Here is a 19,661-nt window from a genome sequence, read left to right as displayed (position 1 = left end):
ATCTCTGAATCTAAAATGAGGAAGCTAGAGATTCACTTAAGCTATAAATCCTGATAAGGTATTTTTTTCTCTCTGTACACTTAATCTCACAAATAAAACTGAGATGAAAAAAAACCTTTTTAATAAAAAAGCTCATAAAATCATTTCAATTAAGTATCAAAGCAAAAGATAAATCTTCTGGTAAATTAGTACTTGCTCTCTGAATTGGTTCCATCTAGCTGAGGTTCAGCTTTCCAATGACCAGTGACATCCTATGAATGTATTGACTGCTTTCAATGTATCCTCCTAGCAAGATCAAATATGCTTTTTATTCTTGCTCCAAAAACCCCAACAGGAAGAGCAAACGAGAAGAAAAAAACATACAGCATCATCTACAATAAAGTCTACATAAAAATAACTTTAAAAAAGAAAATATATGAAATGTATGTTTTCATATGCTGTTATTGAACTTACTGAACTAATAAGTTCCTCTATGTAAAGAAATAACTTCTGAATTTTAAGTAGTCAAACTTACATATAAGATCCTGCACCTAATAAAATTCTATATTTAATGATACAGGTACACTGTCCTCACCCTACAAATACAAACCCAGGCTGGAAATTGTCTATAAGCAATCAGTTAGAATGAACTACTTGCAGCCAATGAAACACTGAAGTACAACTACCCAATTATTTTTACATGCAGAACTGTCATTTACTTTGTACTCAGGTACCTACCTAGTGTCAAAACAGTTTATTTTAAGAACAATGAGAAACTCAACTTTTAGTTAACTATTGGTGTTTTTTGTTTTTAACTCTCTTTGACTCACCTTAGTCCAGGGATGTGCCTTAATTTGAGGGAATTTGAATTCTGTGTAGTTTGGATTCATTTCTCTAATTTGCTCCCTTGTTGGTGTCCCCAGGACCTAGGTAAAGAAAGCAAGTTATTGCCACAGTTTTCTATGCACTTACAAATATAGTCTTTATGGTTTAACTGGAAAAAGAAATTCCAAAGTTATAAAACAGATAACTCATTAAGTAGATCAGACTTTGTGAAAGACTTAATTTTTGGCTGACTACAGTTCCCATGCTATATTACTCTAACAGAATTTTAAGATAATAATGATGTTTAAATCAGGGTTGTAAAAAAGAGCATTAAAAAATATTCAAGTAAAAACCACGAATCTTTATTCTATCTAGAAAAACAAATCTACTGCAATGATGGCATATGAAATGAGAGTATCTTTAATTCATTTAGTAGAGTACAGCCAAACATTTTATTATTAAAAAATAACTCAGGAGAATCCTGCTCAAACATGGTCCAATAATTCCAATAAATCATTAAATATTTAGCAATTGTCCTCTATTTATAAGGAACTACACAATGATATATGGAGGATGCAAAGAAAAAGAGATTCCCTGTTATGATAGCTTACATATTTGTGTGTGGAAAAAAGTATAACTACAATACAAGATAAGAATATATTAAGCACTTCATGGTCTTTTGAGCTGTAGTAGACACTGTACAAAAGAAGAATAAGGACTTGGCTGCCAAGACAGATAATGGGTAGAAACATTCAACACTAAAAATGAGTACTCCGAAGAAAGAATATATACAACTCATCTTTATAATTCTTGGGCTCGGTATAAAACAAGTCTGTTGAATAAAATAATAAGCCATTTATAATTCAAGGATAGCTGCACAGAAGGAGTGAAACATAATGATAAGCACTTGATATGTGGTGGCAAGCCAGGGAAAAGCGAGAATTTCAGGGATTTTTGTTGCTGGTTCTAATTCTTTAGACTTCATTAAAACTTTTAGAACTTTACCAAAATTAAAAAAAAATTAAAATTCTGTTCTTCAAAAGACACTCTTAAGAAAACAAAAAGACAAGCTATAGAATGAGAGAACATAATTGCAAAATACATATTCTGCAAAGAACTTGTATCTAGAATACGCACAGGACTCTCAAACAAATCCAAATGAGCAAAATTTATGACCAGACACTTCACCAAAAAAAGATACAAGAAATGGCAAATAAATACATAAAAAGATATTCACATTATCATCATTAGGGAAATGCTAATTAAAACTACAATATAGCACTTATACACGTAAAAGGTTAAAATTAAAAAAGACTGACTACATATACCGAGTCTTGGTGAGAAGGTAGAGCAACTGAAACTCATCCACTGCTGGTGGAAGTGTAAAATGGTTTAGCACCTTAGAAAACACTTTGACAGTCTGTTAAAAAGTTAAACATATGCTTTACATACATCCATCATTCCCACCCAATTTAGATATTTACCTAAAGGAAACGAAAGCCCATGTCCATACAAAGTCTTTTAAACAACATGCATAGTAACTTTTTTGCAACTGCCAAAAAGTGGAAACTCCTCAAGTGGCCACAATAAGAAAATGGATAAACAAACTGTGGCATATTCATAAAATGGAATACTACTCAGTAATAAAAAAGAACAATACAGATGAATCTAAAAATAATTATACTGAATAAGAGAAACCAGACCAAAAAGAGTACCCATGATATAATCTCATTCATATGGAATTTAGAAAATGTTCTGTCATGGTGACAGAAAGATCCATGGTTCTGAGGGGCTGGAGAGAATATTACAAAAAGGTATGAAGAAATTACTGGGGTGATATGCTCTTTATTTTGATTTCATGGTGATAGTTTCATGGGTGTATACATATGTCAAAAGTTTGCAAACTGTGTATTTTAAGTATGTGAATTTTATTATTTGTCAATCATACCTGCAATAAAAACTGTCAGAAATTATTTAAAGGTTAGAATACTTAAAGTTGAAGTAAGATAGGTGGAAAGGGCATTCACTAAGCTAGACAGCTATAGTATTATTTTTCAATATAAATCAAAAAGGAATCTAATTAAATATAAACTACCTGTAGTATAAGAATTTCTGAGGAAAACTCCTGTTATTGGAAAGAAAAGAAAAAGATGTGTAAAAATAATCTAAGTTATAACACATTACTCCAACTTCTATTTCTAACACTGTTCTGGCAGAAACTCACTCTGGGAACACTGGAAACATATCTCCAATTATACAACTTCTCTCTCTTCTTGTAGAATTTCAGCTTTATAGAGAGAGACAATGTATCTAGTACTGGGAAGAGAAATCTCTGGAGTTTGTAGCTGCAGGTATTGGATATTTATAAGTCAGGAACTACCCATACGTCAAATGTGAAAGCTAAAAAGGAATCTTAATTTAGTTTTCATTAAAAAATAAAATCAAATCACTTATATTCTGTATTAAACCCCTGGTAAAGAGAGAGTGAGCGAGTGTGTGTGTGTGTGTGTGTGTGTGTGTGTGTGTGTGTGTGTGTGTGTACATGTACTAGGAAACCTGAAAAGAAGTGAAAACAAAGGGAGAGTAAATTTAATAATAAAACTGCCCCTCCAATTGTGGCTCCATGGAATCTTTCGAGTGCTTAAGTACACATGCAAAGCAACATAGTTCATAATAAAAAACTATTGTGGGCAAAAACAAACACCCAACAGTAGAATACATAAATTGTGAGACAGTCATACAGTGGTGTACTAACGAGTAAGGAAAATGAATGAACCAAAGCCACACATAACTTATGGGTGAATTTCATGTAGTGGTGAGTTTTCACTCAATAATTAATATACATAATATGACTGCTTTACCCAAAATTTAAAAACAGGCAACACTAAACATATTTTAGTTTGCATAGTTTATTTATAGATAACTTAATTTAACAGAGAAGATGGAGGAGGAGGGAGTGTGACTGGGATGTTTTTGCATTCTAATATATTTCACAATAAACAAAATGACACTTAAGAAATGCCCACTCTTGAATCAGTGAGCATTTTGCTGTGCAGTTCCTCTCTATTTATTCAGTATATTGTTAACAAAAGACACAGTCCTAACTCCTTCCAAGTTGGTAAGAATGTCAAAAGGAATGAGAGTTGTATGATGTCCATTAGTAAATGTACCCTTGTACTGTATGGAGAGAGATCACATGGACTTATCAGCCACTTGGCTAACTTTCCTTTAGGGATTGTGTGAGAGACTTCAAGAGTTACAAACTGTAATGAAAAGGCATGATGCTCCTTGAAGTGAATGTTACAATTCTTATACGTTTCTTACATAATCTAAGAACATTCCCAATGGAAATAAACCTGTGAAATACACAGAACAGACATATACACAATGTTTGCCATGTACATATGATATATACACAAGGTTAATATTACATCAAGAAGTTATACAACATGTATGTATATTCACTTTTATATCCTTCTCCCTAAATTCCCGTCTCACAGTCACTTAGACCTAGAACATGTACCCCAAAATTTTCAATGAAAAATTTCAAGCATACAGAAAAGTTTCATTTTTTTCTTTATAGTATAAACCCCCTGCCTTAATACCAACTACCCAGATTCTACAACTAACATTTTACTCTATTTGTTTCATCACATTTCCATCCCTCTATCCATCCTTGAATCCACCTTACTTTTTGATGCAATTAAGCCAGCTGCAGACATCAGTACATATCAGCATACATGTAGTTAAGGTTCAAAATTTATGAATTTTTAATCTAAGCATATTTTACAAACTTAGAACCCTCCTTCAATGTATACAAGTGCATGCACGTGGAAAATTTTTTTATCAAAATGGCAAATCATCTATTTTGGTGAATAGTGATAAAAAGATTCTTAATTCTACTCGTAACTGGTGGTCAGAGTTACAATACTAATCTTTATCTTCAGAATCTGGAAATTTTTGACTTTTGAGAAGTTTAAATTACTAACTATTAAGTGAAATCACTTATCTATTCACTATGAATTACATAAAAGCAATTAACCAAATAGATTTGTCACCACAAAGTGGCAATGGAGGTCTTATTCTTTTGTTATAGCCACATGATCTTGATTCACTAAGGCTATTCGATGGGGAAACAGAGATCCTAATGTCACAGTATGTTCTATTTTTAATTTCTCTTGCCAAATATTCAACTATTGTAATCATTTTTTAGATTCTTCTTACTTTTTAATCTTAAAACCAGCTTCTCCCAGGTTAGCTAACAGAGATAACGAGGTGGGAAATTCTCTAGCAGTCCAGGGGTAGCAAACTTTTTCTGTGAAGTGCCAGAGAGTAAATACTACTTTAGGCTTTGTAGGCCATAGGGCGTCTGTCACTACTCAATCCTACCACTGCAGCACCAAGCAGCCACAAACAAAAATTTATTTACAGAAATACGCAGTGGACTGCATTTGGCCCCAGGCCCTACTTGCTAACTTTGGATACAGTTCAAACATTTTAAAGATGAAAAAAACTGAGACCCAGAAGGAACGTTTCAGAGATCAAAACTAATTAGAGGAAGAGCTAGGATATAATTTAAATCTCCTTAGTGGCAAACTAATTTTAGGAGATAGTGTCAAAGAATCTGTTTATTGGACTTGGACAAGTGAAAGTTTCTAATTTTGGTAGTTGTGAAAGATGTTGATACTATTAAGCATGAAGGAATAGAGAGCTAGAAGAGAAAATATTTAAGACATTCAAGAAGAAACTAGAGGAATTCTCCACCAAGTGGTAGATATTAAGTATATCATTTAGAAGAGAGCTTGAAGCTAGAAAAACAGCCCTGGTAGTATCTGGGGTACAGTTGGTAGGTGGCTGTGACAATGGGTAAAGGGCAAAGTAGGTTATAGGAAAAGAGTGCTACTGACGGGATCCACAGGACACAAATATATGAATAAAGGAAATTAAACAAGAAGCCCGAGACAGAAGTTCAAGAGACTGGAAGAGGTCCCACAGACAATGACACCACAGAAGCCAACGAAAGTGAAGATTTAAAGGATAGAGAGGTGGGTATCTTTTGACACAATAAGACCAGGTAAAATAAGCCTAAAAAGGTGCTTGCTGAAGCTGGCCATAAGGACTTCCTTTCTGATCGTGGTGAGATCAGTCACGAACGGAGTAAGCAGACATAATCAACTGAATGTGTAAGTAGAGATAGCATATGTATGTTCTCCTTTCAAAAGGCACATCAGTGAGGGAAAGGAGAGAAAAAGAGAAGAAATATTTATTTAGCACCTAATATGTAAACACTCTGTGCTAAGGCATATCAATTTTCTTTTCTCATTTAAACTTTATAGATATTTTATTACCCCATTTTACACTTAAAAGAAACCTATAGTTGACTGAGTCAGTGGTAAATATGAGATTTCAATGCATGGGTAGTGGACTCTATAAAATGGTCTACCCAAAATTAAGGGCAGAAACAAGGGAAAGCTTTTTAAAAATAATTTTTAAAAATGATTTTTTAAAAACTATGTTCTTAAACTCCACTGATTTTACCATAAAATGAAACCTGAATCCTTCTGAGATGTGCAGGATATATTATGATTTTATAAGATTATAAGACTATAATTAAAAGTTAAATAAACTTTTCTTAACTTAAAGAAACATTAGTTAAAATCTACCATATCATGGTAATTCAATTTAATAAAAGGACTATCTTGAACTCTATTATAGAATTTGGCAACAGAAGAATAAAATAAAGAAATACAGGCATCTAAGTGGCTAAACAAGATAAAAAAGTGTAACATACTTACTTTCTAAATTTTTGTAAAAAAAAAACCTTTTAATGATTTAGCAATTTTTTTATAAACAACTTTCAGGCTTCCTTTGCTGTAGATCCTCAATATAAATCTCATGCTTACGGTTAAGTTTACTTGTAATACCAAACATACAAGTTTGGTATTTTTGTCTGTTAGTGATTGTTTCAGATGTGTAGAATTTTTATTGGAATGTTAAATGGTGGGCAAGTAGTGGAGATGTCCATATTATCAATAATTTTGTTGCAAGAACTTTTCACTGTAAGGCCTAAATTGCAGAAACTAATGCCATTGAATTGCTTTGGGTATAAATATTGTACATCTCTAACCCAGAGCCATAACTACTTTAAGGTGATCAAATGTAAACTAAAAGCCTTATATAAAGTAAGGCAATTCTTTATGCCTCGGTAGCTCAATAAATTTGGGATGTCATACAAGGGCTTGCATTATTTAAAAATTTAGAAGAAGACTATTATGGACTTCTGCTTCTAGTCATTATTAAATAACTGATATTAGAATTGCCTTCCATGTGTAAACAATAAATTTGGGATGTCATACAAGGGCTTGCATTATTTAAAAATTTAGAAGAAGACTATTATGGACTTCTGCTTCTAGTCATTATTAAATAACTGATATTAGAATTGCCTTCCATGTAGAAAACTACCTAAGAAAATACTGTTTAAAGAAGGAAAATATGATCCAGATGCAAAAGAAAAAAAGAAAAGTCAAGAGACAAAGATTCAGACATGACAAAATTAGCAAATAAGGACTTTTCAAGAGCTACTATGAATAAAATGGAAGAACTTTTTAAAAAAAGCAATAAAACAATCAAAGCTGAAGCACAGAGGTAAAAAAGACTTAAAAAACATATGTACACATAATTGGAGGTTTAGAAGGGGTTGGCGGAACAAATACAGAAAAACTATTTGAAGAAATACTAGCCAAAATTTTTTCTGTATTTGATGAAAACTCAATAAAAATCTCAATGAACCCCAAGAGTATAAATACAAAAAATACTATACCAAGCCACAATAAACCAGTAAAAGTCACTGATAAAGAAAAAAATCTTTCCCCAGACATGTTATATACATAGTATCACACTAAGAATGAAAGCTGACTTATCAGAAATAACGCAAGCCAGAAGAAAACAGGGACCTTTTTAAAGAATGAAATTAAAAAAAAAAAAGAATACCAAGAAATTCTGTATCCAGTGAAAATATCCTTCAAAAGTCCTTATTAGGTAAAAAAAAAAACAAAAAAACTAAGAGGGTTTGTCACCTAGAGTACTACAAAAAGATACTACAAGATTAAAGAAAAGGGTTCCAAATGGACATTTCTATCTACACAAATAAAGATGATAAAAAAGGTAACTTTGTGGCTAAATGTATAATGTTTCCCCTTGTTTCTATATTTCTTTTGAAGAAACTGAGTGTTTGAAGCAAAATAATAACAAACTATTGTAAAAGGAGAAGTAAAACGTGTAATAACATTGCAAAGGACCAATGCAAAGTGGTGTACTGTTATTTGTAGACTGTGAGAAAGATGCCTATTTTCAATCCTAGAACAACCTCTAAAAAAATGCAACAGAAGCCGGTATGGCTTAAAAAGCCAGCATGGGGGGTAAAAAAATTCTCATTATATTCATAAGTTGGCAGTAAGAAAAAAGGAACAATGAAAAGAAAGCAAATATCAAGGTGGAATACTTAAACCCAACCATACTGATAATTACACTGACTGTAAATGGTCTAAACACTCCCACTAAAAGGCAGAAATTGTAAAAGACTCTGATAAAAAAAAAGACTTCAGTATATATTGTAAGAAATGCACTTTAAACATAAATATATATAGGTTAAAAGTACAAGGATGCAAGAATTATTGTCAAAATGACCATCCTGCCCAAAGCAATCTACAGATTTAATGCAATCCCTATCAAATTACCAACAGCATTCTTCAATGAACTGGAACAAATAGTTCAAAAATTCATATGGAACCACCAAAGACCCCGAATAGCCAAAGCAATCCTGAGAAGGAAGAATAAAGTTGGGGGGATCTCACTCCCCAACTTCAAGCTCTACTACAAAGCCACAGTAATCAAGACAATTTGGTACTGGCACAAGAACAGAGCCATAGACCAGTGGAACAGAACAGGGATTCCAGACATTAACCCAAACATATATGGTCAATTAATATATGATAAAGGAGCCATGGACATACAATGGGGAAATGACAGTCTCTTCAACAGTTGGTGTTGGCAAAACTGGACAGCTACATGTAAGAGAATGAAACTGGATCATTGTCTAACCCCATACTGAAAAGTAAATTTGAAATGGATCAACAACCTGAATGCAAGTCATGAAACCATAAAATTCTTAGAAAAAAACATTGGCAAAAATCTCTTGGACATAAACATGAGCGACTTCTTCATGAACATATCTCCCCGGGCAAGGGAAACAAAAGCAAAAATGAACAAGTGGACTATATCAAGCTGAAAAGCTTCTGTACAGCATAGGACACCATCAATAGAACAAAAGGGCATCCTACAGTATGGGAGAATGTATTCATAAATGACAGATCCAATAAAGGCTTGACATCCAGAATATATAAAGAGCCCACATACCTCAACAAACAAAAAGCAAATAATCCAATTAAAAAATAGGCAGAGGAGCTGAACACACAGTTCTCCAAATAAGAAATTCAGATGGCCAACAGACACATGAAAAGATGCTCCACATTGCTAGTCATCAGAAGAATGCAAATTAAAACCACAATGAGGTATCACCTCACACCAGTAAGGATTGCCGCCATCCAAAAGACAAACAACAACAAATGTTGGTGAGGCTGTGGAGAAAGGGGAACCCTCCTACACTGCTGGTGGGAATGTAAATTAGTTCAACCCTTGTGGAAAGCAGTATGGAGGGTTCATCAAAATGCTCAGAATAGAATTACCATTTGACCCAGGAATTCCACTTCTATGAATTTACCATAAGAATACAGCAGCCCAGTTTGAAAAAGACAGATGCACCCCTATGTTTATCGCATCATTGTTTACAGTAGCCAAGAAATGGAAGCATCCTAAGTCTCCATCAGTAGATGAATGGATAAAAAAGAGGTGGTACATATATATACACAATGGAATATTATTCAGCCATAAGAAGAAAACAAATCCTACCATTTGCAACAACATGGATGGAGCTAGAGGGTATTATGCTCAGTGAAATAAGCCAGGCAGAGAAAGACAAGTACCAAATGATTTCACTCCTATGTGGAGTATAAGAACAAAGAAAAAACTGAAGGAACAAAACAGCAGCAGACTCACAGAACCCAAGAATGGACTAACAGTTACCAAAGGGAAAGGGACTGGGGAGGATGGGTGGGAAGAGAGGGATAAGGTGGGGAAAAAAGAAAGGGGCATTAAGATTAGCATGTATAATATGGGGGAAGGCACTGGGAGGGCTGTGCAACACAGAGAAAACAAGTATTGATTCTACAGCATCTTACTACACTGATAGACAGTGACTGTAATGGGGTTTGTGGGGGGTCTTGGTGAAGGGGGGTGGTCTAGTAAACGTAATGTTCCTCATGTAATTGTAGATTAATGATACCAAAAAAAAAAGTACAAGGATGTCAAAAGATACGCCACACAAATGCTAATCATAAAAAAGATGGAGTGCCTACAGTAATCAGAAAATGTGGACTTTACAACAAGGAAATTATAGAAAATAGAGGAACATTTCTTAATGATCAAAGAAATTATAAGACTAATCTTAAAATTATTGTGAATACCATGTATTTGATGAGAATGTGGAACACCAGAACTCTTATACGGTGTTGGTGAGTATGAAAATAGTAGAACTGCTTTGGAAAACAGTTTGGTAATTTCTTACAAAGTTAACATAAATTTATCATGTAACTAGAAATTTAAGTCCTAGTTCTTTATTGAAGAGAAATAGAAACGTATGTCTGCAAAAATACTTGTACAAAAACATATATAGCAGCTTTACTCATAATAGCCAAAAACCAGAAACAAGTCAAATATCCATCTAAAGGTGAATGGAAAACTCATATATTTTAATAGAATACAACTCAGCATAAAACAATAAACAGACGAGATAAGCAAAAACATGAACTGAATCTCAAAAACATGATGTTAAGCAAAAAAAGTCACATACAAAAGAAACACACTATATAATTCCATTCATGTGAAATTCTGTAATAGGGAAAACTTATCTGTACTAATACTAAGCAATCCAATGATCACCTGAGACAGAAGATGGGGGACTGACTGCAAAGGGGCAATGAACAGCGCGACCAAATAACCTGGTTTGCCTGGGACTATCCTGGTGAATTTCTCAGTCATGGGCACACTGGGATATTTGGTCACCCCAGGCTGTACATAGCAACAGTTTTTGGAGTTCTTATGGTCTAAATCTTACCAGGATGGTATTTACATGTTTGTCAAAACTTATTAAACTACTCACATGGAAGGGCTAAATTTTTCTGCATGTAAATTTCCATCTCTACGAAGTTGACTTAGAAAGTAAAACAGCCGACCATTATTTAACTTGTGATGCCTTTACTACACTAAATACAGGCATACTTAGAGATGATGTGAGTTTGGTTCCAGTGTACTGCAATACAGTGAATATCAAAACAAAGTGAGTCAAATGAATTTTCTGGTTTCCAAGTCATATAATGTAGTCTATTAAGTATGTAAAAGCATTATGTCTTAAAAAAAGCAATGTACACATCTTAATTTAAAAATTCACTTAAAAAAATGTTAACCATCAACTGAGCTTTCAATGAGTCATGATCTTTTTGCTGGCAGAGGGTCTTGCATCGATGTCGATAGCTGCTGACTGATTTGGGTGATGGTCGCTAAAATAGGAAAACAATGAAGTTTGTCACAGTGGTTGACCTTTCCTTTCATGGTTTCTTTGTAGTATGTGATGTTATTTGATAGCATTTTACCCACAGAGGAACTTCTTTTAATACTGGAGTCAATTCTCTCAAACTGTGCTGCTGCTTTATCAACTAAATTTATGTGATATTCTAAATCCTTTGTGGTCATTTCAACAGCAATTAGAGCATCTTCACCAGTAGCAGATACCATCTCATGAAACCACTTTCTTTGCTCTCATTCAGAAGAAGCAACTCCTCACCCATTCAAGTTTTATCACGAAGTTGCAGCAATTCAGTCACACTTTCAGGCTCCACTTTTAATTCTAGGGCTCTTGCTGTTTCCACAACACCTGAATTTACTTCTTCCACTGAAGTCTTTATGCCCCAAAGTCATCCATGAGGGCTGGAATCAACCTCTTCCAAAATCCTGATAATGATAATATTTTGACCTCTTCCCATGAATCATGAATGTTCTAAATGGCATCTGGAATGAATCCTTTCCAGAAGGTTTTCAATTTGCTGTGCCCAGATCCAGCAGAGGAACCACTATGTCAGTTATAGCCTTATAAAACATATTTCTTAAATAATAAGAAGTGAGAGTCAAAATGACTCCTTAATCCTAGAAATGCAGAACGGATTTTGAGTTAGCAGGCATGAAAACAACAATTTTGTACATCTCAATGAGAGCTCTGGGTAACCAGGTGCATTGTCAGTGAGCAGTAATATTTTGAAAGTAATCTGTTCTGAGCAGTAGGTCTCAAGAGTGGGCTTAAAATATTCAGTATACCAGAGTGAAAACAGATGTGCTATTATGCAGGCTTTGTTGTTTCATTTTCAGAGTACAGGCAGCGTAAATTTAGTATATTTCATAAGGATCACAGGTTTTTTGGAATGGTAAATGAACATTAGCTTTAACTTAAAACTGCATTAGCCCCTAACAAGAGAATCAGCCTGTCCTTTGAAGCCAAGCATTGACTTCTTTCTAGCCATGAAAATTCTAGAAGGCATCTTCTTCTGCTGGCTGTTTTGTCTACAATGAAAATCTTTTTTTTAGTGTAGTTTCATTAATTATCTTAGCTGGATCTTTTGGATAACTTGCTGTGGCTTCTATAAGCACTTCCTGCTTTACCTTGCACTTTTATGTTATGAAAACAGGTTCTTTCCTTAAATTTCATGAACCAACTTCTGCTAGTTTCTAACTTTTTTTCTGTAGCTTCCTCATCTTTCTCAGCCTTCACAGAATTGAAGAGTCAGGGTCTTGTTTTGGGCTGAGTTTTGGCTTAAGGGAATGTTGTGGGTGGTCAGATCTTCTATCCAACGTTTCCATATCAACAATAAGGATATTTTGCTGTTGTATCATTCATGTGTTCATTCGAGTAGTACTTTGCATTTTCTTCAAGGACTTTTCCTATGCATTTACAACTTGACTGTTCAGTGCAAGAGGCCTAGCTTTTGGTCTGTCTCAGCTTTCCACATGCCTTCCTCACTACACTTAATCATTTCTAGCTTCTGATTTAAAGTGAGAGATGTGTGACCCTTTCTTTCACTTGAACACTTAGAGGCCATTGTAGGGTTATTAATAGGCCTAATTTCAATATTGTTGTGTCTCAGGGAATAGGGAGGCCCGAAGAGAGGGGGAGAGAAACAGGGGAATGGTTGGTCTCTGGAGCAGTCAGAACACACACATTTACTGATTAAATCAGCCATCTTAATATGGGCATGGTTCGTAGTGCCCCAGAACAATTATAAAAGTACATCAAAGATCACTGATCACAGATCACCATAACAAATATAGTAACAATGAAAAAGTTTAAAATATTGTGAGAATTATCAAAATGTGACAGACATGAATTGAGAAAATGCTGTTGGAAAAATGGCATCAACAAACTTCTGACATGATTGCCACAAACCTTGAATTTGGAAAAAAACCCTCAATATCTGCAAAGCACAGTAAAGTGAGGTATGCCTGTACAACCACATTCTTATTCTTCCTTTGTTGCTATTTAAGGTTAGCACTAAAACTATCAGACTCTATGAAACTCTAAAATCAGAATTATTTAAAATACAATATGCATAATCTTTAAGAAAGCAAAAGTATGATTAAATGCAAAGGAAGTAAGAGTGCAAAGGTAAGACATAACTGAGAGGTATTTAAAAAAATTTTTTCAGGCTCTTAAGTCATTCACTCCTTCGAAACATTTATTGAGTTTCTATCCTCAAGGAGCTCTAGGACAGAAAGACTTGTACATAAATAACTACAATCAGCCGAGATCAGTACAACAAAACACATTATGTGTGGGGTGAAAGTGCTACACTACACTGGAGTAAGGAAGAGATTCAGGAAAGAGTTCTGGAAGTAGAGATAAGAATGATTTTACTTAAAAGAATCTAGGAAGCAAATGAGCAGCACATTCCGTGCACATTAGGTATGAAGCAGAAAACAGCATGCCTTGGATAACTGTGGTAACAGCTGAACAGAGAATAAGGACTGGATAATGCATGTACGGCAACATTAAGGACTGAAAGGTAAACCAGTGACAGATTATGAAGAGCAAAGATTCTGAATGTATCACCATCTGCAATCAATACCACAAATGTGACATCTTAACAAACTATCCTTTTCTACTTTTATATTGTTTTTCTTACATTCAGAGTATATTTCTATCTGATTTACTATTTGGCACCTTTGAAACTGCATAATTGAACTTTTTCATTTTATAGATTTAAAAAGTGATGTTGACATGGACCTATCATTCAGACACAGAGTAAGTTTTAGGGTTCCCTTGAATTTTAAGAGATGGAAAAATGATTTTTTTCAAAACTTTTAGGCAAGGATATACTTAAAAAAATAAAAATCTCTAGATTTCCAAAAAACTAAGTTCCCCCATGACTTAAAGGAAATGAAAATGAACATAAGTGTTTTGTGCACTTTTCTGTAAGTATATCTCACACAATCAAAGAAGACGAGGAGATACTGAAAATTATCATACCACTGGTTAAGACTACGTAATCTCAGTTACCTATTATTAGAATAAGTTCTTTCCATTTACTACAAAAAGAACTTTTTCTTTGGTCCACCATCCTAGACCATGGGATTTGGGGATGGAAAGGCCCAAAGAATCAGAGATCAGCTTGTCACATCCCTTTGGGGCTGCTGTTCATCCCTTTATGATTGAATTAATCATTTCATTTGTAGTGAGTTCCATCCATGTTTAACATTTTTTTTCACTCATTTAAATTTATCCAGACACTGACAGATATTAAATCAGGAATTATGATTTATTTGTTCAAAGAAATAAAGTCAAGAATCACCTAACAAAAGCTATGAAATGCAAGTATTTCTTTCACAGCCTTGCTTTTTAATGGCCCAACACCAGAGGTCGCCAAACTTCAGTAACAGAGCTGCATATGCAGCCTTTAAAGCAAGGGTGAAGCAAAATAAATCCTGTTAGAAATGTTACACTCCTCTACTCAAAATCCCGCAACAGCTTCCAACTGCCTACAGGCTAAGGTGGTCTGGCTACTGCCCATAGCTAGCCTTCTCTCACTGGATAAACTCACATTCTATTATCCCCACCAATCAGAACCCTAAGCTCACACCATAAACACATAATAATTGACCTGATTTCAATAATAAGCATTTTTGCCCAAATTTGCATTGTATGTCCTCCATTTTCTTTCTCTCTTTACGTGGTGATTACCTTTCCATGTGCCAAGATTCAGCTCAAGAATTACTTCTCCTATGAAACCTTTACAGGCAATGACTGCCTCCAAGTAGAATGCTTTTTTTGCCTTTGTGTTTTTGCTTTTTGACTTCTGGATAATACCTGCCTTTACTCCATTGTCCTCAAGTTGTTCTTTTCCACCCTCAGTCTCTGAACTCTGGGAGGGAAAGGACCCTCTCTATGTTCTAGTCCAGCATCTAACAAAAACTATTCATGAAATCAACACATGTAGTTAAGGTGGTATGCACTGTGAAAGACTAAAGGGTTGCATGGCCAGGCCTATATGTAATGTATTCAATAAAAGCTTTAAAAGTGAGTGGGTAAAAACTGTGTAACACAGAGGCAAGAGAGATATGTAGCAATGGTTGAATGATTAAATATCTTCATTTCTCTTCTGCATAAAAGAATTGTTTATTTAATTTGGATAACTGTAAGGTTGGCTGCCTTTACTATAAGCTTGACAAATCTCTGATTAAAAATGAAAACATGTACAGGGACCCTGGTGCTAGGGAGGCAGGGCGGCAGGACTGGTGAGCGGGTGCGTGGGACCAGTGCCTGAGGACAAAGAATATTGAGCGTTCCTTCCCTGCGGGACCGGTGGGTGGGTGCTTTTTGGAAGCCTTGAAAGGACAGGGACCCTGGTGCTAGGGAGACAGGGCAGCAGGACCAGTGCGCGGGTGCCTGGGACCGGCACCTGAGGAAAAAAAAAAAAAATCGCGTGTTTTTTCTTTTTTTTTTCCTTTCTGTTCCCTCTCTCATTGTTGCTGTTGTTGTTTTGGTTTGGAGAGTGCTTTTTGGAAATCTTAAAGGGGCAGGACAGGTCACTTAGACCAGAAGCAGGGAATCTGGGGATCTCTGGGCACTCTAACCCCCTGGGCAGCAGGGAGCACAGAGGCCCCTTACGGAGATAAATAGTCTCCTGGCTGCTCCCCCTCTAACGGGGCTCCACCATTTTGGAGGAACAGCCCCAGCCAGGCCAAGCCCACAGCAACAGTGGAGATAAACCCCAAAGCAACTGGGCAGGAAGCAGAAGCCCTGTCTGCGCACAGCTGCCCAGCACAAGCCACTAGAGGTCGCTATTCTCCCAGGAAAAGGCTACAAACCAACAAGAAGGGAAGCTCTTCCAGTGGTCACTTGTACCAGCTCTGCAGACTATCTCTATCACCATGAAAAGGCAAAACTACAGGCAGACAAAGATCACAGAGACAACACCTGAGAAGGAGACAGACCTAACTAGTCCTCCTGAAAAAGAATTCAAAATAAAAATCATGAACATGCTGACAGAGATGCAGAAAAAAATGCAAGAGCAATGGGATGAGATGCAGAGAAAAATGCAAGAGCAGTGGGATGAGATGCAGAGAAAAATGCAAGAGCAGTGGGATGAAGTCCGGAAGGAGATCACAGATGTCAGGAAAGAGATCACAGAAGTGAAACAATCCCTGGAAGGATTTATAAGCAGAATGGATAAGATGCAAGAGGCCATTGAAGGAATAGAAGCCAGAGAACAGGAACGTATAGAAGCTGACATAGAGAGAGATAAAAGGATCTCCAGGAATGAAACAACACTAAGAGAAATATGTGACCAATACAAAAGGAAAAACATTCGTATTATAGGGATACCAGAAGAGGAAGAAAGAGGAAAAGGGATAGAAAGGGTCTTTGAAGAAATAATTGCTGAAAACTTCCCCAAACTGGGGGAGGAAATAATCGAACAGACCATGGAATTATACAGAACCCCCAACAGAAAGGATCCAAGGAGGACAACACCAAGACACATAATAATTAAAATGGCAAGGATCAAGGACAAGGAAAGAGTTTTAAAGGCAGCTAGAGAGAAAAAGGTCACCTATAAAGGAAAACCAATCAGGCTAACATCAGACTTCTCAACAGAAACCCTACAGGCCAGAAGAGAATGGCATGATATACTTAATGCAATGAAACAGAAGGGCCTTGAACCAAGGATACTGTATCCAGCACGACTATCATTTAAATATGATGGTGGGATCAAACAATTCCCAGACAAGCAAAAGCTGAGGGAATTTGCTTCCCACAAACCACCTCTACAGGGCATCCTACAGGGACTGCTCTAGATGGGAGCACCCCTAAAAAGAGCACAGAACAAAACACACAACATATGAAGAAGGGAGGAGGAGGAATAAGAAGGGAGAGAAGAAAAGACTCTCCAGACAGTGTATATAACAGCTCAATAAGCGAGCTAAGTTAGGCAGTAAGATACTAAAGAAGCTAACCTTGAACCTTTGGTAACCACGAATCTAAAGCCTGCAATGGCAATAAGTACATATCTTTCAATAGTCACCCTAAATGTAAATGGACTTAATGCACCAATCAAAAGACATAGAGTAATAGAATGGATAAAAAAGCAAGACCCATCTATATGCTGCTTACAAGAAACTCACCTTAAACCCAAAGATAAGCATAGACTAAAAGTCAAGGGATGGAAAAACATATTTCAGGCAAACAACAGTGAGAAGAAAGCAGGGGTTGCAGTACTAATATCAGACAAAATAGACTTCAAAACAAAGAAAGTAACAAGAGATAAAGAAGGCCACTACATAATGATAAAGGGCTTAGTCCAACAAGAGGATATAACCATTCTAAATATATATGCACCCAATACAGGAGCACCAGCATATGTGAAGCAAATACTAACAGAACTAAAGAGGGAAATAGACTGCAATGCATTCATTGTAGGAGACTTCAACACACCACTCACCCCAAAGGATAGATCCACCGGGCAGAAAATAAGTAAAGACACACAGGCACTGAACAACACACTAGAACAGATGGACCTAATAGACATCTATAGAACTTTACATCCAAAAGCAACAGGATATACATTCTTCTCAAGTGCACATGGAACATTCTCTAGAATAGACCACATACTAGCTCACAAAAAGAGCCTCAGTAAATTCCACAATATTGAAATTCTACCAACCAATTTTTCAGACCACAAAGGTATGAAAGTAGAAATAAATTCTACAAAGAAAACAAAAAGGCTCACAAACACATGGAGGCTTAACAACATGCTACTAAATAATCAATGGATCAATGAACAAATCAAAATAGAGATCAAGGAATATATAGAAACAAATGACAACAACAACACTAAGCCCCAACTTCTGTGGGATGCAGCGAAAGCAGTCTTAAGAGGAAAGTATATAGCAATCCAGGCACACTTGAAGAAGGAAGAACAATCCCAAATGAATAGTCTAACATCACAATTATTAAAACTGGAAAAAGAAGAACAAATGAGGCCTAAAGTCAGCAGAAGGAGGGACATAATAAAGATCAGAGAAGAAATAAACAAAATTGAGAAGAATAAAACAATAGCAAAAATCAACGAAACCAAGAGCTGGTTCTTTGAGAAAATAAACAAAATAGATAAGCCTCTAGCCCAACTTATTAAGAGAAAAAGAGAGTCAACACAAATCAACATAATCAGAAATGAGAATGGAAAAATCACGACAGACTCCACAGAAATACAAAGAATTATTAAAGACTACTATGAAAACCTATATGCCAACAAGCTGGAAAACCTAGAAGAAATGGACAACTTCCTAGAAAAATACAACCTCCCAAGACTGACCAAGGAAGAAACACAAAAGTTAAACAAACCAATTACAAGCAAAGAAATTGAAACAGTAATCAAAAAACTACCCAAGAACAAAACCCCGGGGCCGGACGGATTTACCTCGGAATTTTATCAGACACACAGAGAAGACATAATACCCATTCTCCTTAAAGTGTTCCACAAAATAGAAGAAGAGGGAATACTCCCAAACTCATTCTATGAAGCCAACATCACCCTAATACCAAAACCAGGCAAAGACCCCACCAAAAAAGAAAATTACAGACCAATATCCCTGATGAACGTAGATGCAAAAATACTCAATAAAATATTAGCAAACAGAATTCAACAGTATATCAAAAGGATCATACACCATGACCAAGTGGGGTTCATCCCAGGGATGCAAGGATGGTACAACATTCGAAAATCCATCAACATCATCCACCACATCAACAAAAAGAAAGACAAAAACCACATGATCATCTCCATAGATGCTGAAAAAGCATTTGACAAAATTCAACATCCATTCATGATAAAAACTCTCAGCAAAATGGGAATAGAGGGCAAGTACCTCAACATAATAAAGGCCATATATGATAAACCCACAGCCAGCATTATACTGAACAGCGAGAAGCTGAAAGCATTTCCACTGAGATCGGGAACCAGACAGGGATGCCCACTCTCCCCACTGTTATTTAACATAGTACTGGAGGTCCTAGCCACGGCAATCAGACAAAACAAAGAAATACAAGGAATCCAGATTGGTAAAGAAGAAGTTAAACTGTCACTATTTGCAGATGATATGATACTGTACATAAAAAACCCTAAAGACTCCACTCCAAAACT

At 35.7% G+C, this 19,661-nt stretch overlaps 1 protein-coding gene across 7 annotated transcripts in view; it reads right to left on the bottom strand.

Moving 5' to 3' along the window:
* GSK3B (glycogen synthase kinase 3 beta) overlaps positions 1–19,661 on the bottom strand; it is a 255,961-nt gene that overhangs the window by 48,787 nt on the left and 187,513 nt on the right. For all 7 annotated transcript variants that reach the window (XM_073231586.1, XM_073231585.1, XM_037013045.2 and 4 more), the window contains one exon: positions 810–905. In XM_073231586.1, the coding sequence (XP_073087687.1) occupies positions 810–905 (96 nt within the window). The remainder of the gene's footprint in view (positions 1–809; positions 906–19,661) is intronic.

The sequence above is a fragment of the Manis javanica genome, chromosome 3 (genome assembly GCF_040802235.1).
Source record: "Manis javanica isolate MJ-LG chromosome 3, MJ_LKY, whole genome shotgun sequence".
NCBI classification, from domain to species: Eukaryota; Metazoa; Chordata; class Mammalia; order Pholidota; family Manidae; genus Manis; species Manis javanica.
Note: the sequence above shows the minus strand (reverse complement) of the source record. Positions and strands in the feature narration are given on the sequence as shown.